Source organism: Sorex araneus, chromosome 6 (genome assembly GCF_027595985.1).
Source record: "Sorex araneus isolate mSorAra2 chromosome 6, mSorAra2.pri, whole genome shotgun sequence".
Taxonomy (NCBI): domain Eukaryota; kingdom Metazoa; phylum Chordata; class Mammalia; order Eulipotyphla; family Soricidae; genus Sorex; species Sorex araneus.
The window spans coordinates 151,305,207-151,327,674 of NC_073307.1; the positions used below are offsets into that span (position 1 = coordinate 151,305,207).

General features: G+C 38.3%; 1 protein-coding gene and 1 pseudogene across 1 annotated transcript; both read left to right on the forward strand.

Annotated features, from left to right (window-relative positions):
• The first annotated feature begins 11,470 nt into the window (after positions 1 to 11,470).
• On the forward strand, positions 11,471 to 12,406 carry LOC101540008 (olfactory receptor 4C15-like). Its single transcript, XM_004621595.2, has one exon. It carries the CDS (start codon positions 11,471 to 11,473, stop codon positions 12,404 to 12,406), a length of 936 nt encoding a protein of 311 aa, XP_004621652.2.
• An 809-nt stretch (positions 12,407 to 13,215) lies between these two features.
• Positions 13,216 to 14,085, forward strand: LOC101543187 (ADP-ribosylation factor-like protein 13A; annotated as a pseudogene).
• Positions 14,086 to 22,468: the final 8,383 nt, after the last annotated feature.

Consider the following 22,468-nt stretch of genomic DNA (forward strand, 5'->3'; position numbering starts at 1 on the left):
TATGAGCATATTACACAAGGATTAACTTCACTTAAACTATGCGTAATATTTCTGAAATTTTTCTGTTCTCATTTCATAAAATTTCTCAAAGTGTTTAGTTCTGGCTTGTGAGTTAAGTATCAGTACGACAGTTGAATAAGCACAATAGTGGAAAATAGAAATGATATTGAATTGATTTTTTAACCTTTTGAACTCATGTTTAATTGCTTAAATTTAGGCTTAATGATATATATATGAGATACATATATATTTATATTTATATATGTTTAAGATAGGTGATATCCAAATAGAGATATGAAACATTCTATTTCTCATTAGTGGTAAGAATACATTTGTTAAAAGAATTAATCTGAGATAAAGATTGATAAAGTAATGAAAAGCACAAATTAAAAGAAGTTGGATAATTAGTATCCAGTGGACAAGGAAACACATAGGTCTAAGTAAAATGTGCAGAAAAAGCCCCTGGTCACCAATGCTTATTTCTTTTAGCCCTCTAATTAAAAAGAACATAGATATTAAATAATTAAGTTAGAAAAATGAAAAATCAAATCCTGATTATTTTACAGGTCATCTAGTAATTTGACATCAAAAACATTTGCACTTAAGGTGAGACACTGCATCAAGCCAAACCACGTAGGCCTGGTCTCCAGGCCCAGATGTCAAGTCTTCTTGGTGGCCGGTCCGCAGGGCAATTCCTGGTCCTATTGGAAGGTTTAGCACTACACTCACACTCACTTCTGCCAGCATATAAATGACCCAGCTCTGACCACACGCTGTTGAATCATCGTGAGTTCCATAGTTCCTGACGTCTGCAAATTTCAGTGCTAATTTCAGAAGCACAACAAATTAGGTGGAAAAAACATAGAATCCTACTTAGCTCAGTGAAAGAAAACAAAAGCAAAGAGGCTCAACTAGCATCATTGATTTTAACCCTAGAGATTTATAGGGTTACCCTGTAGACAATCAAACACTACAGTGGAGGGTGATTAATCTCCAGTATTGCAGGATTTGAGAACTACATCATCTCTCTTGAACATGGATCCAAAGGGCTCTGTTGAGTAGGTATTATAAAAAGTTCCCCAGGCCCTCTCTGTGGTCACTGAGAGATTCCAGGTCGTGTTGATGTCGGTGGGCCCCACGGGTGACTTACGTGAAGCGGGGAGGAGAAAGACGGTCACTTTCTCTCCAACTGCCTCAAACACCGGGGACCCAGGGTTACTGGGTTCTTGTCTTGCTATCGGAAAAGAATTTCAGGAGTAGACAAGCAGTGAAGTAGCAGATTTTATTTAGAAGGTCTTAGGGAAGGAGGAAGGAATAAGTGGAAAAGAAAAATCAGTAGGAGTAACACACTCAAGAAAGAACGCGGGCCCCTCCGAAGATGGAGAGAGCTCTACACACATCGTAGTACTGGACACAAAAGCATGAAAGTACACATCTCAAAGGGGGAGATGCGGGCGACACATGTGCTCGGGCACCACATGTGCTCGGCCACATGGCACAAGCAGCACATGGGCTCAGGCAGCATATGCGGGCACTTCCTTTGTTCAAGGCGGCCTTTATAGGGTTTCTTCAACCTTCCCCCCCCCCCCCCCGGGGCTTCTTCCCAGGTAAAAGTCCGTTGCTAAGGAGGTTACCAGGGAGGCTGGGTCTTCTTTAGGCTGGATCACATTTTAATCAGATTAAGGGAGAGGTTGACAGAATTGAGGAACTTCATGGGGAGGGGTTCGACCTCCTCAGGGTCTGCTGAAGGTCTTATCAGGTCCGTTTCCTGTATCCACAGGGTGGGTCAGTCTCAGGATTCTCCTCCCGGGGACTTTGATAATCTAAGTTTCATTGCCAGGGGCCTTTCCCTATCTACCTGCCTACATCAGTGTCTCTGCAAACCAAATGTTCATTATGATTGGTTATTTAGGAAAGATAAACTGAAACAACTAAGAACGGTTGTATCAAAAGATCTGGAGCCTATTAAGGATAGTATATAGTAGAAATGAAAATTCATTTACTGTCAATGGCATTGTTTGAGGTTCAAGCTTCACAGAAACGCTATGCACACTTATCAAAAAGAAAAATAGAAATTCTATAAGACCTGTCATCCCACTCCTAGGCGTCTATGCAAAGATCACAAAGAATTAGTCTTGATGTACGCAGTTTGAAGGCCTTGTTTGGCAAGAGCTTCGATGACTGTTGGAGACCAGCACTGCAGACAGGAATATTTTCCCTTTTTCAGCTGCCTTCTGGAAATAATTTCAGAGGCAGTTTTCCTTTTCTCACAAGAGGCCTGGCTGGTCTTTGACATGCAGATCTTAGGTGCTAGCCAGGCCTGACTTGACATTGTAGATTCCAGGCTCTGGCCCAGCCTAGTCTTTGGAATGTAGATTTCAGGTGCTGCCTAGTTTGTAATTGACATGTAGATTTCATGTGGCAGCCCAGCCCAGTCTTTGGGATGTAAATCCCAGTGTTTTCAGCCCAAGGAAGGCTTTGGTTTTGGTTTTGTGTCTTTCTGGAGGCCTAGATTGCTGACTTGCAGATACAAGAGAATAATGTTGCCTCAATGTTCTTCCTGTAAGATCTTTTGGTGCCTTTGGTAACATCAATGTATTGCACCCTGAGCAAAAAGGGGTTCTGAGAGGGAGACAAGGGAAAGGAGAGACTAGAGAAAGGAGCAAACATTGCGAATACTTTACCTGGCTTCTTCCCATTGGCCAACACTGCAGCTATTCTCTCTGAGGTTTTCCTTTATCACTTCTCTGCTAAGCCTTGCAAGCTTGGACTTTAGCTTGTGGTAGCCTGAGGCTCGTGCTAAGCAACATTGGCTAAGGAGCCCAAGAGTTTCCAAAGACAGGTGTCTGTTTGTGGCTTTCCCACTTTCAGCAATTTTTGTGCAGTCAAGGAGGTGCGGAACCAGTTGATCGTATTTCTCCTTGATGTTGTCAAGGACAGCATCTTCCCACATTGCTGCAATAGTGCCAAAGACCTCCTAGTTGGTGGTCATTCTCAGAGTTCTCTTCTTAAACTTAAACTTTGCAGACCTTTCTCCCTGCTCTGTGGAGTAGAATTTTGCATGAAAGAGATGGTGGTCCAAACCCATTTGGAATTTTGGGACAACAGTGACATCAGTCACATCACATGTGTCGCCCGCATCTCCCCCTTTGAATATGATGTGGTCAATTTCATTGTGGAACTGTCCACCAGGAGACTCCCATGTCCAGTGTTTAGATTTGGCCTTCTGGAACTGTGAGTTACCATGGATGGTCTTGGTCAACATGATGAACTCAGACAGTCTCCCACCCTGTTTGTTCCATTCTAGGCCATGGGTCCCAATGAGGAGTACTTCAGGCAACCTCTCGGTCCCATCTTGGCATTAAAATTACCAACAATGATCTTGTAGAAGGTGTGGTCTTCTTTATTAAACTTCTGTAGCTCCATGTAGAACTTCTCAATGTCTTCTTCATCTTACTTGGATGTTAGTGCGTAGACGACAAAGATAGAAACTGCCGCCATTGAGCCACATCTAAGCGTAATCGTCTGATTCGGGTTCTTAGGCATTTGAATGAATCAATGCTCATGGCCAAGTTCCTGTTGACAAGGACACCAGAACCACCAACAGCTCAGTTGTTGCATGTTTCAAGTAACAGTTTTTTCTAGTGTCCAAAATGGCGTGATGTGTTTGATGCCTTCTCATTTCATTCAAACCAATGATGTCATACTTGATCTTCTGTGCTTGCATCATCAGGTCCTCAATGGATGCTTCTGATGCCAGGGTATGTGCTTTGAAAGCACAGTCATTTTAGTCTTTCTTCGTTCTGGCAGTTTAATTTGTCCCTGAGATTTTATCAGCCTCTCCTGGCTCATCTGGGGGCACTTCGGTGTCAGGCGGATGATTCCCATTGTTGTTACTGTTTTTGGCATATCAAATATACCGCAGGTAGCTTGCCAGGCTCTTCTGTATGGGCGGAGTAGGAGTACTCTGGTAGCTAGCCGGGCTCTCCAAGAGGGATGGAGGCCTTTAGGGCGGCCTCCAATTGCCTTTTCAGGTGTTCCTATGGTTTATACCATATTTGAAGCCTATCACATATGGTGCAAAAATTATAGAAAATGGGTATTAAGTGTTTTATGCTGTGTTACGTGGCTGCAAAGTAGAGCACCATCTGGAAAGCAGCCTGGAGTGTGGCAGTGGCTGGGTAGTGGAGGTAGTAGAGGTCGGCCAGTGAGGTATTTATCTGGCTCCCATAGAGTGGATCACCTGGATTTAATCCCTTAGGCGGGGCACCAGAGATTGGAGGAGGCAGACAGAGGTTGTTTTTCCTGGTCTCCTTGAGTCTAGAGTCCAAGTTCACATGAAAAGGAGAGCAGGTTAAGAGTCAAGTGTAGGGAGCCATTTTACAAGCCTGGCTCTTATCCTCTAGTCAAGTGGAGGCTTACTTGGGATTCCTGTAACAAGGTCACCACTGCTGACCTTACTGATCTTATCAGTTCGCCATTCCTCTCACTAGCCAACGCCCATACCTGATCTGCCCAACGCCCATGCCTGATCTGCATTTTACTATTGTTCCTATGGGGGTCCAAGCATGCGTACTGCCCCCTCCCACCAAGAGGTATAAGTATTGTAACTGCTGTGAATAAACTCTCTCTTTCTCCTCCTCCTTCTGGCTCTGCGTCTGTTCATTCGGTTACGTCCCTTCCTTAACCCCACGAGGGGTCCTCCCTGCGGGACAGGACGGGACCCCACAGTCAAGAACTGGAGGGGAGGTTAAGGGTTAAAAGAAACTTCTGCTAACCGCTGGAGTTGCCCTTTGTAACTACTTGACTGCTTTGAAAGATGTTTTCAGAACCTACCACTGGGCAATCGGTCACCAAATGGGCCAACAAACTGCCCCTAGGAACTGTAAACAAACATCTGCTCAGGAACAGTCAACAAAGGTTGAAATTAGCATATTAAGTGAAATAAGTGTGGTTTTCCCTTTTGTATGGTTTACCTTTGATCCAATACCTGTGATTTTCTTTGATATGTATGATTCTCCTTTGATCCAATACATGTAATCTTCTTGAAATTAGCATATTAAGTGAATTAGGTGTGGTTTTCCTTTTTGTATGGTTTTCCTTTGATCCAATACCTGTGATTTTCTTTGATATGTATGATTCTCCTTTGATTCAATACATGTAATCTTCCCACAATATGTTCGATTTTCCAATATGTGCGATTTTCTTTAGGTATGGTTTTCCTTTGACCCAATACCTATGACTATCTTTGATATGTGTGATTTCTCTTTGATCCCATACGTGTGACTTCCCTTTTGCCTTCCAAAAGGGCACAAAAACTGTTTGGTTTTTGGGTCGGGACCCTCGGCTCTATAGTTGCAGGGTCCCAGCATATTGGCTTGAATAAACCCCATGCTTTTGCAGAAAGAGTTGTCTCAGTCTCGTTCCTCTCTTCGCACCTCCCCGAGTAGAGATCTGCTCGAGGTCTCTCTGACCTTAACACACAAAGTTCAGCTTTACCTGGTTCTGTGGGGCTTCACTCATGCGTGATGTGAGGCCCGAGTGTCCGGAAAGCAGCGTGGAGAGTGGTGGTTACTGGGTAGTAGAAGATGCCTCAGCCCTCTGTGCTCTTTACATTCCTCTCATGTATCCTGTCTCTGTGCCTACGACCGAAAAAATATTTATTTCCATTACAAAATAGAGACTATATTCCATCTCTGTATACCTAGTGCTCCATTCCTGGAGGGAATGGGAGGGTCTTCAAGTAGTACACTGGAGCATATACAAAAAAAGATAGAAAAATCTAATTGGGCAGGGACATAAAGATTTTGCAAAGACTTGAGTAAATTAAAGCAGAGTTAACAGTCTTAAAATCATACAGCTGGGAGAGTTCCAACCCTGGGGAGAACCAAAGGACAGTTCCATAGGTTCATGCAGTCTCCAGAAAACATCCCTTAATTCCAATGGGAAATTATTCAAGGAGGAAACTCCACTTTCTTATTTACCTCTTCCCTTAACCATGTTGAAGAAAGTACTGCACAAGCAGTAGGAGACATTCTCTGCATCCTCATCTAGAGATGCTCTTCCTCTGTATCTGAGCTGTAGAAACAGAACTTGGAATCAATCTTCAGTTGCTGGCCAGTCTCTGCTCATACACTTATTCACAGAGAATTAGAGATTACCTGCACCAGACCTTTCAATAAACTGACAGATGGTAAGAGTAATAAATTTTCACTCTCCTGTTTTAAGGAAGAATTTCAAATTATATGCAAGGCTTAAAATTATAAATGGGATAATCCAGCTCTCAAGTGCATATAGCATGTTAGGTGATCATTTAGCTATGCACACTTGGACTAATCACATAAGCATTGTATCCCAATACTCCTCATTTTTAATAGGGACTATAATGTTTACAGGCTCAAGAAATTTGGAAACATTATAAAATTGTATGCCTTGGTGTCAATAAGTTAACATTTGAGATAAATTACTCAATAAATACCAACCAGAAGTAAAATAATTGGTGGAATGATTCAAATACTTGTTATTTCAGGAATTAAATCTACCTTTGTTTCGTTGTGCTCATTTTCAAGTTAAATAAAACATTAGGAGAAATGCAACATTTGTACCACTTTGCTTGAGTTTCTGTTTAAATTTATTATTTCTAATTTTCTCATTTATCATGCATTCAAAGAATATTTCCTCACTTTCCACGTTTCAGATTTAGAGGCTTTATAATAGTGAAAAATAACAGTGTATTGTTATTTAGTGTTTATCATTTAAAAGAATTTTTGATAGAGAATATACCTTTATAAAAAGATGTAGGAAATAAGACCAGAAAGTTCATGACATGCAATAAGAAGTTATATATCATTTACAATCTTCCAATGAAAAACAAATACACCTATAATGTTCTCTCTATACATTTAATGTTACATATAGCTTTTATATTTGTGCCTTAAGATTGATCAGGTATATATTACTATCTGAAATCTGAGCTCTCTTGGCATTGGCTATGTTTTTATCACATTCTTAAAGTGAATAAAATCACTAGAGAAACAAAATAGAGCGAGTGTATTTATCAAAATATAGAGACAGATATTAAAAAATAAATTATTTTCACATTCTATTTAAACCAAGTATAGAGTAATTGAAAAATTTAAGTAATGAGCTGAACTATATTCTAGGAAAATAAAATAGTATAGAAAACGCAGTAGAAGAATTCCCAGACAATCGAGTAAAGGCATAAATCTAGCTAGACATGAGAATAAAAAATAATTTTGTTGATGCAAATTTTAATGATGCTTCAAGATACAAGAACTGTATGAAACTTTTTGAGGAAAGGTATTAATGGGTTTTTGTTCTATTATTTTAGATGTTACTGATTTAATGTGACTGACATAGGAGCGTAAAAATACAAGTAAGTGCACTTAAACTTACAGTTTCATATGTAATCATGAATAAATTAGTTATAATAACTTAGTTTTCCATGTATCTTTGACTGTTGTATATATTTAAAGTTGTAGCACAGTAGCACTGTAGTCCCGTTCATTAATTTGCTTAAGCAGGCACCAGTAACATCTGCATTGTGAGACTTGTTACTATTTTTAAAGTTAACATATTTAAAGTTAACATATTAAATTCTACTTTCTGTAATTGAAGCTATAAGAGTGATATTTTTGTGTGAATTAAATTTTTAAGAAAAGGATGGAGAGTGTCATGCTAGGTGAAATGAATTAGAAAGAGAGGGACAGATATAGAAGGACTGCACTCATTTGTGTAATATAAAGTAACAGAATGGGAGACTAACACGCAAAGATAGTAGAGGTTAGGACCAGGAGGATTGCTCTGTGGCCTCACATGCCGGGGCAAAAGGCAGCTCAGATAGAGAAGGGAACACAAAGTAAAGGATGCTTGGAGGACTTGCTCAGGATGGGAGATGCGTGCTCAAAGTAGACTATAGACCGAACATGATGGCCACTTACTACCTTATGGCAAACCACAAAAACCCACAGGAGAGAGAGAGTAAAAGGGAATGTGCCTGCCACAGAGGTTTGGGTGGCGGTGAGAGCGATACTGGGAACATTGGTGATGGAGAATGAGCAATGGCAGAGGGATGGGTACCCGATCAATGTGTGACTGAAATGTAAGCACGAAGTCTGTAAGTCTGTAACTGTACCTAACAGTGATTCATTAATTTTTTTTTTTTTAAAAGGAGAAGAAGGAAAATATGGGGCTATGCCTGCCTGAGGGGAGAACAGGCCCAGGTCGGAAACAGAGCAGGTCAAAATTCCTGTGCTGATCATTAGAGAAGCAAACAGTTCAATTCTCCAATCTTAAAAAATGGCCGGAGTCCAGAGATAATGGCCACAGGGAGCCTGAGTCATGCCTGAGTTACATTTGAGGCACTCCTGGTGTATTAAAAATGTGATTTTTGAATTAGGAAATATCCTAGACCACCTAGGAAAAATGTCAGCAGAATTATTTTCTTCCTCTAGAGTATATACAATTATTGTTGGTATCAAAGGGATGAAATAGGAATAGTTAGGGTTAGGGTCTGAATAAGAATTCAGTGGAAAGTCTCTGACACAATATTATATTATATAAACTTACTCATTTCAGATTTACAAAATAAAATAATTGTTTACTTGGTAGACATTTAGATGATTCATAAACTTCTAGGTCCTTCCTTTGAACTGTTAGGTGATAAAACATATGGGTTATGTGATTAAGAATACTATTTTCTTAGAAATTATTCAAATTTGTCTCACCTGGTGACTATACATATATATATATACACTTTTTAAAATAATGTTGATATTAATATTTCACAAGTGCATACTTGATACTTCACGTGTCCATAGAATATTTTTTAACTCTCTGTCTCAAAAGCTTTAAATATGTTACTAATTTATAGAAGAGGACACCAAGACTAAGAGGTTTCTTCAATAACCCATGATTATTAACAGATATGTTAGAATTGATACAAAAATGGAAATTGTAATATTTTAGTTAATATGTTTATATTAACTTTGGGCTGAAGCAATAGCACAACGGTTAGGGCATTTGCCTTGCATGTGGCCAACTCTGTTTGATTCCTCCATTCCTCTCAGAGAGCCTGGCAAGATACTGAGAGTATCTGGCCTACATAGCAGAACCTGGCAAGATGCCCATGGAGTATTCAATATGCCAAAAACAGTAACAAGTCTCACAGAGAAGACATTACCGGTGCTCACTCGAGCAAATCCATAAGCAACAGGATGATAGTGATAGTGATAGTGATATTAATCTTAGATTAATAAAATTTTTTGTAAGACTACATAGATCATATATGGATTATTTTATTAGTGGATGAGACCCTATTTTAACTACGTGTATCAAACTGATGTCATGAATCTTAAAATTTTGTTATACTGAAATAACTGATTTTTCAACTTCAGTTAATTTTTCACTACCATTCCTTGTTTTTGTAAATTTTGTCCATGGCAATGCTTGAATTTCTGTAAATTACTTTGTTCTTAACTGTTATCCTTTTCATTTCATTGTTCCTTCTCTTTTGACATGAAGCTAAACGGGTCAAAATAAAACAGGAATGCTATGTCTCTAATTTTAATCTTTAAAAGTTTTGCTTCATTTTTCAGTGAAACAAAATTGCTTAGGTTGAAATAAATTTACCTAAGTGATGTGAGAATGGAGAAAAATAGGAATTCATGTTCAAGAAAAAATATAACAAAAGCTTGCTTGAAAGTCTTTCCTATTTTTGCAAGAATGATAGTTTTTGTTTATACTTCTATTGTTTTGGTGACAGTTTGTAGTAGGACGCATATTTTATCATGCAGACATTACTTAGGAATGCTACCTATTCTGGAAATATAATAGACTTGATTATATTCATTCTTAATGAACTGTAAACAGTAGAATTTGTATTTGTCTTATCAATATTGTGAGCTTTTTAAAGCTTATTTAGCTTTTTAAGCTCATATTAAATAAATAAAAATTTATTTGAACACTATCATTGTTATATATTACAAATATACAGCTTATATGCAAAGAATATATGCAAAAACTTTTTGATGCTTTCCTCATTAGGTGAGCACTTGAAATGAGGATGCAACTATTCTTGAAATGTGTCTGATAATAAACTGAATAGTTGCAATAGTTCTGTGCAGAATTAAAGGAACAGCTTTCTGTGGGTAAGATGTCAGATTTTCTAAGAGAGAGACAATAGTAATATTAACTAGCAATTCTACAATAATGCAAATAACAATTTTGTGTTTTCCTGGTAGAAAATTATTCTATAATCACTCTTGTCATAAGCCATTGAAACATTCAGGTAAGTAGTAAATAAACATCTCTACTAGCAAGAAAAAAATGCCAATAAATTTGAAACACCTGTACCTCAGGAAGTTACACTGGATCAAACTGGACAAACTTATATATATATATATATATACATATATATATGTATATATATATACTTAACAAGTTATCAGTAAAGACTCAATTCAACTATATTCAATATTCTCTCATACTATGTAATTTTGGTACTTGACCTCTGGATTCACGTTATGAACAAAACAAAGTTATCTGCACTCTTAATTCCTTGTTTAGAAAGAGAAATCTTCTTCCCTACTGGGTGGATCTAGGGTAAAGAACTGGGTATTGAAATTTCGTATTTGTGTTTAAATTCCAGATTGCCATTTGTTACATCTCTTATTTAATTGATATAACACTTTAAAGGGTGATTTTCCTACACAGGTAAATATAGATAAACTAACAGCAAGAGTTTAGTGTTTAAATGTTCTCAATATTTATTAGACAGACATTGTTTAACTTCAAAATCATTCACTTACTAGTAATATTAGTCGTGTAATATTTTAATGTAAAGCTGTATTGTATAAAAATATGTAACACATGCATACTTGTTATGTGTTCTGTACATATAGAAAGCTCGCATTTTGAAACAGAGATACCCTTCTATGATCTGATTCACTAAAAGTTTTATCCAGAAATTACTGGGGATAGCTTGGATTTTAAAGCGCCTCTAACACACTCTTTCCCCTTTCTAGATGAGATGTTCTCCTGATCAGGGGCATCATGCATCTGATACCTGCTATTACAAGGCGATGCCTGTGAAGACAGATAAATTGCTATTCTTCAGAACTAGAATTGGCTTCAGAATCTTTTAAAACAACTTACCATGGCTAAGATTTAAATAAATTATTTAACTTCTAAACCTTATTGCTCCCAGTTTTGATCCTCCTCAGAAGCTCTAATTGTCTATCTGAACAGTTTAATTACTTAGTAAGCACAATGTTCAAATTCTGCTTTTGTGATTTCAGTGATGAAGGAAATAAAAAGGAGCATATGGGTGATGAATCTTGTGGATGTCAGTGAGAATAAATGGGTCTGATGTAAGGTTTTACACTTGATATTGCAGATTTTAGGGCTCAGTATGGTCGATCTGGTCGATCTGAATGTGTCGTGGGAAAGCATGCAAAACCAAAGCTTTGTAACTGAGTTTGTTTTTCTTGGTCTTTCAAAGAATCCACAAGTTCAGAAAATTATATTTGTTGTATTTCTGTGTGTCTACATAACAACTGTCTGCGGCAACCTACTGATAGTGGTGACCATCCGCAGCACTCCTGCGCTACTGGGCTGCCCAATGTACTTCTTCCTGTCTTTCCTGTCCTTCATTGATACTTGTCTTTCCTCTGTTGCTGCCCCCAAAATGATTATAGACTGTCTCTATGAGAAGAAAACCATCACCTATAGAGGCTGTATGACACAGATCTTTGCGGCACACCTATTTGGTGGGACAGAGGTGATTGTCCTCACATCCATGGCCTATGACAGGTATGTGGCCATCTGCAAACCCTTGCACTATTCCTCCATCATGAACTCAAGGCTCTGTGGCATTCTTATTGGAGTAGCCTGGACCGGTGGTTTTTTGCATTCCATTACACAAATTGTCTTTACTATTCAACTACCCTTCTGTGGCCCCAATGTCATGGATAACTTTATGTGTGACTTGTACCCATTACTGAAGCTTGCCTGTACTGATACTTATGCCTTTGGAATTTTGGTGGTGACCAACAGTGGTTTCTTTTGTATCCTGATCTTCTCCATGTTGCTTGTGTCCTATGGGGTCATTCTGTTCTCCCTGAGAAAACACAGCACAGAAGGACAGAAGAAAGCCCTGTCTACTTGTGGATCTCATGTTGCTGTTGTAGTTTTGTTCTTTGTCCCATGTATAATGGAGTATGCACGGCCACCAGATGATTTATCTTTTGACAAAATTTTGGAGGTATTTTACACTGTCCTAACTCCTTTATTCAATCCTTTGATTTACACATTCAGAAATAAGGAGGTAAAAGGTGCCATGAGGAGACTTTGGAATAGATTAATAACTGTTTCTGATGATAAATAGAAGTTATGTTTTGAAAAAATAAAAAAGTTAAATTTAAAAGAATAAATTTTCTTAATATTTTATTCTATGTGAAAATACTATTTTTCAGAAAGTCACATTATCCAATTAAAATTATTAATAAGATGTTCAGAAAATATATTTTCACTCTTCCATCTTGTGGATGTCCTAATAAATAACTCTTCCTATCAATCACATGAAGAAAAAAATTGTACTTCTATTTGGTGTCTGGGTTGGAGCGACAGCACAGTGGGTAGGGTGTTTGCCTTGCATGCGGCGACCCTGGTTCGATTCCTCTTTCCCTCTGGGAATGCCCAGCAAGCTACTGAGAGTATCCTGCCCACAAGGCAATACCTGGCAAGTTTCCTGTGGCATATTCGATATGCCAAAATCAGTAACAACAAGTCTCACAAGGAGACTTCACTAGTGCCCACTAGAGCAAATTGATGAAAACAGGACTGCAGTGTTAAAGTGCTACAGTGAATTTGGAGTCTACTGATTAAAAAAATAATAAAGAGAGAGAGGCCAGAGCTGGGAGTGCGGGAGATGAGAAAGATGGAAGATTGAATAAACGGTAACTAATCAGCAACCAGCTTGGTCCTCGTTCTTCCTTTGCCTGTCCTTGGCCAACGGCTGTCATGATCCAGTCCATACACAGCAGTTCCAGAGCACCGAACGCATGCGGTGAGACACAGCCGCCCAGAGAGCCCGCTGGACCAATGACTTGACCTTCTTGATGATGCTAACAAAATACAGACCATTTGAGACAACCCTCAAAACCTCTGCCAATTATCAGAAAATAGACACAAATCATGTTCCGGCTACTGACTGCCTGCTGACCTCGGTTTAGGACACCTGAAGGGACACGAAGAAACGTGAACATCATTACTGTTGGCTTGGACAATGCTGGTAAAACCGTTATTGTTGAGGCCTTCCAAAGATTACTACCCAATAGAGTGAAACATAGCTTGAAATCTGGACTGATTACACTCCTGGTGGATGAGTATGAAGTTGCCATCTATGACCTGAATGGAGATGAAAAGGGTCAAGAAATCTGGCCGAACTATTATACACAAGCACATGGACTTGTTTTTGTCCTGGACTCCAGTGATTTGGATCGCATGGAAGAAGCAAAGATTATCTTAACACGTCTGCTGTCAGATAAGAGAGTGGCAGGGAAACCCATGTTACTCCTAGCAAATAAACAAGACAAGAAGGGTGCACTCCTACCTCGTGATATAATAGAGTATCTACTACTGGAAAATCTAGTAAATGAGAACAAGTCCATCTGCAGAGTGGAATCCTGTTCAGCAATCAGAATTCTACAAAAGAGGAACCATCAACACATTATTGAAAGTCTGTGCTGGCTATTATCAGCCATTGGGGAAAAATATGAAGATCTGAATACTGGCCAACAATCATTCACCTCAGGCATCTCAACTGCAAAGAACCCAAGAGGATCTGGGAAAAGATGCTCATCAGACAGATTCTCTACCAGAATTGGATTTGCCAAAGATTAAAGACAACGTATGCAGCAACGTTCAGCGGAACCTAAACCACTAAAGCCAATCCTGCAGAAAGAAGACTTAAGATTAAGACCCAAGAAAAATATATCAGTATCATTTGCTTTGGATGAGCAAGTGGAGGAAGAACACAGGTCAAGGAAAAGAACAGTCACCTGAGACTGAGATATGTTGCCGGAAAATCCCTTTGAATAAGCCTTTCTATCCTGTGACTTCTGACAGAGATCTAAGCAGACAAAAGAAGTGAAGTCAAAAGAACAACTGATATCTCTTCCTCATTAAATGAGTTCAATCCCAGAACCAGCAAAAAAATAAAAATAAAAAATAATAATAATAATAAAGAGTAATAATATAGAGTAATATATTAGTGATTGCTATTCATTTATTATCATTTATATGTGTGTGATTTTACTTTAGCAAAATAGTTTAAAATACTATAATAAGAATCTTCTAGAAAAACAATATTGTCATTCTGGCCCATCATCAGAGACTCCACATCCCTCAGCACTGCTCTAGGTCCCTCATTCATGCTCTCCACACGTCCACTTATCAAACTCAGTCCTCCATGTAGATTCTTTGGGTTAGGTAACATTAATCATATTTTAATCCCCATACTATTTTTAATTGAACATATAAGAGTTCTGTTCATCTCTTATGTACATTATTATGGGGTTGTTTGTTCTGTTGCTAAGTTTTGTGAGTACTCTATTAGTCTTATTGCATTTGCTGAGGATTTGCAGTCAGAGGTTTCCTAATTCAGGAGGATGCTCGAACACATTTCCAAGTCGGCCATCTAGTGTGGAGGCCCCACAGCTGGGTGACACAATACCTACTGTACTGGTGAACTGGAGTGTCCAGTCACCCAAGCTGACCGGCCTCTATGAAGGTCCCTGCATATCTTGCTCATGACTGACTATATAGCATTGCATGACCTGGGAAGTATCAGCAGTCTAATATTCCATAGTCTCAATGACTTGGTCTATGCTCAAGTGTTTTCTTATATTTGAATACCTGCATCAGCTAAGTACACAAAGGGCAGATTTTCGTTTCAGATTTCCTTTACTTCAGACTAATTACTGGGATTTAGTTCACTGTCTCTCTCTGCCTTTTTCCAGGGGTCTGGTCAGGTATTACTGGAACCACTGAGGACAGTTCAGGATTCTGCACAGTTCCTCTCCTCAGACAGATGGTTGTGAAATACAGCTGGATGCAAGATCCTGGGTTTATTCTTGATTTGCTCCGCATCAGATGCACTGATACTTCCCTTCAGTTTCCCTTTTGTCCCCACAAGAGTTGTCAGTGTGGACTTTGCAGTGGGATGTGAAAAAGAAGGAGAAATGTTGAGTTTGTTCATCGTTCACATTTAAAAAACACTAAATGAAATACTAAATTGTCTCCTGTTTCTCCACTCCCAGTTTGACTGTCACTCCCTCCAGCTTTCCTGACCTCTGTCATTTGCAGAGGTACCTCTGCTTGGACCTCTATTCAAGTCAAACAATTGTGCACTTGGGCAAGTCGTGTTCACAATAAATCTCTCTGTCACTATTCCATCTTTTTTCTGGAATGGGAATCTTAAAGTGGTCATTGGTGAACTTTAAAACACATTCCTTGGAAAAAAAGGACCACTGGTTTCTCAGGTTTGGTTTCTTCTTAATGATGCCCTATGTAAAATTCTTTGTCTATTTTATTTTTTCTTGTTTTCTGTGTTTTATGGATGGGAACTCCCTCATTCTTCACTTCCTGATCCCAAAGCCTGATCCCACTTTCTATGTAATACCACGAGTTTTTCATGTAATTATTGTATGAAAATCATTTAGTTTCTAACAGATGTTAGTTATTGAAATAGCAAAGGAATGTCAATTATCCTTAAAAATAAATTATTTTAAACTGAGGCAGATTACAAGGAGTAGAATTTAAGAAGCCGCAAAAATCTGCTGGGTTGTAATAAAGGTTTTGTCATATGTATAATTATATAATAAAAATATTAAAATTATACACAGACATATAGAAATCTATTTATATAAATATAAATAAAATATAAGGCCTATTCATGACCATGTCAAACAAAATGCAGAGTAAAACGTGAGCAATGGAGGTAAAATACTTATTTAGTAAGTAATGAATTACTATTCAGAGAGATAAAAAGAAATTATAGGACATTTAAACATATTCCTTTTTCATTGATTGGAAAAGTCTATTTCATTAAAATAATTACATTATCAAACAATTTAGGGATTAGTGGAATGTGAAGCAAACTCTCTGTCACATTTGTTAAATTCCTGGGAAGGTTCTTAAAACAAATTGTTTCTAAAATTTTAATTGAACCATTAAACATGAGAGACATCACATGACCTCACTTTCAACTATACTATAAATCTACAGGAAGCAAACATGTTCAGTGTTGGATAAAGAGAGACTCTCAGATCTATTAGCCCATGGATAAACCACAGAGATATGGGATGTTAATTCTTCAGTTTAAAATAAAAATACTCTATCATTTTTAATTGAATTAATGTGATTTACAGTGCCGTGAATGATCATGTCATGTGTACATCATTGCAACAGCACAGCCACCACCAGAGTATCCACTTTCCTCCACAAGGTTTCAAAGGCTCCTCTCATTCAACCCTCTACTCCAGCCCACAAACTCAGTTCTGTGGACCCTGGTTACCCCTGTGTTTTTGTTGCAGTTTATTGTGATTCTTTAAGTCCCACATATTAGAGTGATGTCCTGTATTTATTTCTTTCCTTCTGACTACTCTCAACCTGATACCCTCTAGTCCATCTATACTGCAGGAAATTGCATGATAAAGCTGCACAATATTCCATTGTGTATATATTTCACAATACCTTAATCCAATTATCTGTATTGGGGCATTTGGGTTGTTTCCCAAATTTTGACTATTAGACTAAGTACTGTGATAGGCATGCATACATAACAACAGAATATTATGCTTTATGTATTATGTACAACCAAGATTGCAATCATTCTCTGAAGCTTCTCTTCCACAGCCATTACTATAGAAAACAAGCATATATTTAGAGGTCACATGGACTAGGAGAAACCTGGTAGTGTTAACTTAGATGAGAAAAATTGGGCCCTCATTAAGGGTTGCCATTACTCGATCATAAATTAAAAGGAACACAGATTTCTTTTTTTTTTTAATTTATTTATTTTTAATTAGAGAATCACCGTGAGGGTACAGTTACAGATTTATACACTTTTGTGCTTATACTTCCCTCATACAAAGTTCGGGAACCCATCCCTTCACCAGTGCCCATTCTCCACCACCCATAAACCCGGCGTCCCTCCCACCCTCCCCAATCCCATCTCCCCCCCACCCCACCCTGCCACTGTGGCAGGGCATTCCCTTCTGTTCTCTCTCTCTAATTAGCTGTTGTGGTTTGCAATAAAGGTGTTCAGTGGCCGCTGTGCTCAGTCTCTAGCCCTCATTCAGCCCGCAACTCCCTTCCCCCACATGGCCTTCGGCTACAATGTAGTTGGTGATCGCTTCTCTGAGTTGACCTTTCCCCGGAACGTGAGGCCAGCCTCGAAGCCATGGAGTCAACCTCCTGGTACTTATTTCTACAGTTCTTGGGTGATAGTCTCCCACTCTGTTATTCTATATACCATAGATGAGTGCAATCTTTCTATGTCTGTCTCTCTCTTTCTGACTCATTAAAAGGAACACAGATTTCAATGAATGCTGTTAGAATAATAAAAAGTCAAATTCTTAATTATTTTTATATCACACAGTAATTTGCATCAAAACCTTTGTATATGTTTTCATTGAACTTACCCCACTTTTGCTGAAATAATAATATTTTGATTTTAGCTGTGCTATACAATCTACTGTATATTACTTCTTATGATTCTACTACTTTTTCTTACGAGCAAGAAATATCAAAGATAAGTTATTATTTTTTTTGCTTTTTTGGGGTCACACCTGGCGATGCACACCGCTTATTCCTAGCTTTGCACTTAGGATTTATTTCTGTCTGTGCTCGGGGGACCATACAGAATGCTAGGAATAAAACCCTGGTCAGCTGTGCCCTACCTATTGCACTATCCTTCCAGTCTCGTAATTATATACATATATAAGCTCATAAAATATGGAAGGTTCAGGAGACAGCACTTGCTGACGGGAAGTAATACAACCCAATGTCTAAATGGTCATCATTATGGATTATCTGGACTCAGTTCTGTGTTTCATTACTTTCATAGATTACAGCAGTTAAAGATTGTTCTAGGTTTCAGTACTTAGCAATATCACATATAAGCACCAATGGGCAGACCCTTTCAAGCACTTCAGCACTGCACAGGAAAGACTGAGGTTTCCCTCCTTAAACCAGATGATTCTGTTGCTTGATTCAACAGAAATCTGAACAGAGATAAATATATATTATTTACAGTGAATTAAAAGTTCTCTCCAACAACCAGAATATTTGGGGGCTGGGGTGTGGTTGGGAAAAGTGGTACCAAACTAGGGTAAAAATGGTGGTGGTTGGGTCAGGAGACAGTACAGCAATTATGGCCTACCTGGCAAGCTCCGAACCTGGTTCAATTCCCAACTACACAGTCCTCAAGTACCACCACTGAATGCACCTTAACAAACCCTCTCTCTCTCTCTCTCTCTCTCTCTCTCTCTCTTAGCACTGGATGCACTTCAACACACACAAACACACTCTCTCTGTCTCTCTGTCTCTGTATCTGTCTGTCTGTCTGTCTCTCTCTCTCTCCCCCCTACCCAGATTCAAGATCTTTGGACATAGATCCAGGGCCCTCAGCATCATTGGGATGTCCTGGGTATCCCTGGCACTGCAGGCTTCATTGCACTGCATCTTGGGGCCCTTGCACTGAACTCTTGGCCTGTTGGCTAAGAATCTCAGGGAGGTTCCTCCCACAAGAAAATGAATTTCAAGAAGATCTGAGATATGTGCAATGAATCTAAGGTTCGATTTTTACCTCAAAAGAAGTTACTTCAGAAAATAATGAATTAGGGTAAAGACAAGAGCTCAATAGGATGGCATGCAAGTTTTGCACGCAGGAATGAGAGGTTCAATCTCAAAACAGTGAGAAGTAACCCCAATCACTGCTGGGTATGGCCTGTACTCTGGCTCTGCTCAAGGCTTAATTCTGGCTCTGCTATCTTGGTGGTGTGCTGGAGGAACCATATGCAGCACTGGGGATCAAACCTGGGTCAGCCAGGTGCAAGGCAAAATGCCTTAGCTGCTGTACTCTCTCTGATCCAGTACAACTTTTTTTGTTCAAGTTTATGTACTATAAATTCTAAGACTTTTTGGAGACGGTCTACATTTTATTCTCTCCTTAAAATGATAAGGAGCCAGAGCAATAGTACAGCGGGTATGGTGTTTACGTTGCATACGGGCGATCTGGATTCAATCTCAGGTCACAAATTTCACCAATGATGATGACTTGAATAAAATACTTTTACTTTTACATCGTTTATAAATATCTATACTTATGTGTTAATGTTATGTGTTAATTGTCTACTTCATTGAGATACAAAAATAAAAATACACCAAAATAGAAATAATCTATGATGATTTTCATTAATCTTATGCTTTGAAATCTTTGCACAGGGAAGTTAAAAATCCTTAGACAAAAGTCAGAGATAGTACATCGGAACAATGACTAATGGAAATAAAGTCAAATATTGTCAAAAGAACTCACAAGTAACTGCCAAAGGAAAGTCTAAATAATCTTAGGGACAGTGGTGGAAGCAAGTTGGCACTGTAGTGATAGGATACTTTCAACAGAAGTACAAGCACTAACAAATACTGTCAATAGTTGTAAATGATTATATATTGCTAATATGGGAACACATAGTGGAGGGGAGTTGACAATCGTGGTGGGAATGGTTTGAAAAATGTAATGCCTAAAACTCAACTATCAATATCTTTGTAAATTACAGTTCTTTAATTAAAAATAGATAAAAAATATTTTTAAAGAAAATAAGGAAATTGAAGCATTTATCTACATAAAAATGTTACTTAGGTAAGAGAATTTGAAAAGAAATTGTACTAGTTATACACAGTGGAATAGTACTTAGGTATAAGAAAATTGAAATCTAGCTATTTTCTATAATTTAAATGGAAATCGAATGGATTGTATTATATAGAATCTATCAGAGAGATGAAAAAACTGATTCAGAGAGGTCTCATGTGATACACATAAAAACAAGTGCAATGAACAATGGGCAATTAAAACAATGTAGCACAAATACAGGGACTTTGTGAGCAGAACTGAAGTTCCTGTATGATGAGGATGATGAGTACCTTTTAACACAGCAATAAATATCATTTTCCTACAGATCTGGGAACATGTTCTATATACTAGTGGATAAAAACCATATAATAACAATTTGTCGGGCTCAGTATGAGCATATTACACAAGGTTTAAATTCACTTAAACTATGTGTAATTTTTCTGAAATTTTTTATTCTCATTTCATAAAATTTCTCAGTTTTTAGTTCTGTATATAGTGGAGCAAAAATATTCTGGCTTGTGACCTAAGTGTCAGTAAGACAGTTGAATGAGCACAAGTTTAAATTGGATTATATTTAGAAGGAAAGCCTGGGGATAAAGAAAAATGCAAATAGCAGCAAATAGAAATAATACTGAATTGATTTTTAACTTTTTGCACTCATGTTTAATTGCTTAAATTTAGCCTTAATGATATATATATGAGATATATATTTTATATTTATATATATTTAAGATAGGTGATATCCAACAGAGATATGAAACATTTTATTTCCCAGTAGTGGTAAGAATACTTTAGTTAAAAGAATAAATCTGATATAAAGATTGATAAAGTAATGAAAAGCACAAATTAAAAGAAGTTGGATAATTAGTATCCAGTGGACAAGGAAACACATAGGACTAAGTAAAGTGTGCAGAAAAAGCCCCTGGTCACTGATGCTTATTTCTTTTAGCCCTCAAATTAAAAAAGAACATAGATATCAAATAATTAAGTTAGGAAAATAAAAATTCAAATCCTGATTAGTTTATAGGTCATCTGGTAATTTGACATCAACACATGTAAGGTGAGGTGAGATACTGCTAGTAAGGTGAGACACTGCATCAAGCCAAACCACGTAGGCCTGGTGTCCAGGCCCAGATCTCAAATCTTCTTGGTGGCCAGTCAGCAGGTCGATTCCTGGTCCTATTGGAAGGTTTAGCACTACACCCATACGCACTTCTACCAGCATATAAATGACCCAGCTCTGACGCCATGCTGCTGAATCATCGTGAGTTCCATAGTTCCTGACATCTCCAAATTTCAGTGCTAATTTCAGAAGCACAACAAATTAGGTGGGAAAAACATAGAATCCTACTTAGCTCAGTGAATGAAAGCAAAAGCAAAGAAAGCTCAACTATCATCATTGATTTTAACCCTAGAGATTTATAGGGTTACCCTGTAGATGATCAAACACTACAGTGGATGGTGAATAACCTCCTGTATTGCAGGATTTGAGAACTACATAATCTCTCTTGAACATGGATCCAAAGGGCTCAGTGGAGTAGGTTTTATAAAAAGTTCCCCAGGCCCTCTCTGTGGTCACTGAGAGATTCCAGCTCATGCCTCTGCAAACCAAATGTTCATTATGATTGGTTATTTATGAAGATAAACTAAAACAACTAAGAATGGTTGTATCAAAAGATCTGGAGCCCATTAATGATAGTATATAGTAAACATGAAAATTCATTTACTGTCAATGGTATTGTTTGAGGTTCAAGCTTCACAGAAACGCTATGCACACTTATCAAAAAGCAAAAATAGAAATTCTATACGACCTGTCATCCCACTCCTAGGTGTCTATGCAAAGAGCACAAAGAATTATTCTTGTTGTTTGAAGGCCTTGTTTGCCTAGAGCTTCGATGACCACTTCAGTCTCAACAGAATCGAAGGCCTTCTTTAAAATGTTGAACATTAGACAGAGCGGCATCTTGAACTCTCGAAAAAATTTGATGAGCTTGCTCACTGTGTGGATATGGTCAGTCATGCTAAATCCTTTTCAGAACCCAGCTTGCTCACATGGTTGTCCTTTGCCTAGTGTTCTGCCTAATCTATTCAGGACGACTCCAGTGAACAACTTGTAGACAACGGACAATGGCCAGGTTGGGCGATAGCTGCCGATGTCCTGGATCTCTCCCTTCTTGTACAACAAAATAGTCCTGCTGGTTTTCCATTGGGACAAAACCTTGCATATGGACAGGTAGTGTGTGAAGAGCTGAGCCAGTGAATTGATGAGTACTGGTGGCAGATTCTTCAGATTCTTCTGACCGTTTCTGGACTGGGTGCTGTACACATCTTTACCGAAGAAATGGCTTGTTGGATTTTGGAAGGGAGCACGTTTGTAACGACATATCCATCCTGCAGAATTTGCTATCTGGGCAGGTAGATGTTACTATCGAAGAGATCTGAGTAGAAGTTGTGAATAATCCTCCCCATTGCTCTTCTGGAAGATGTCATAGATCCATCAGGACATCGGAGGGCAGTCATCTTGGTCCTGAG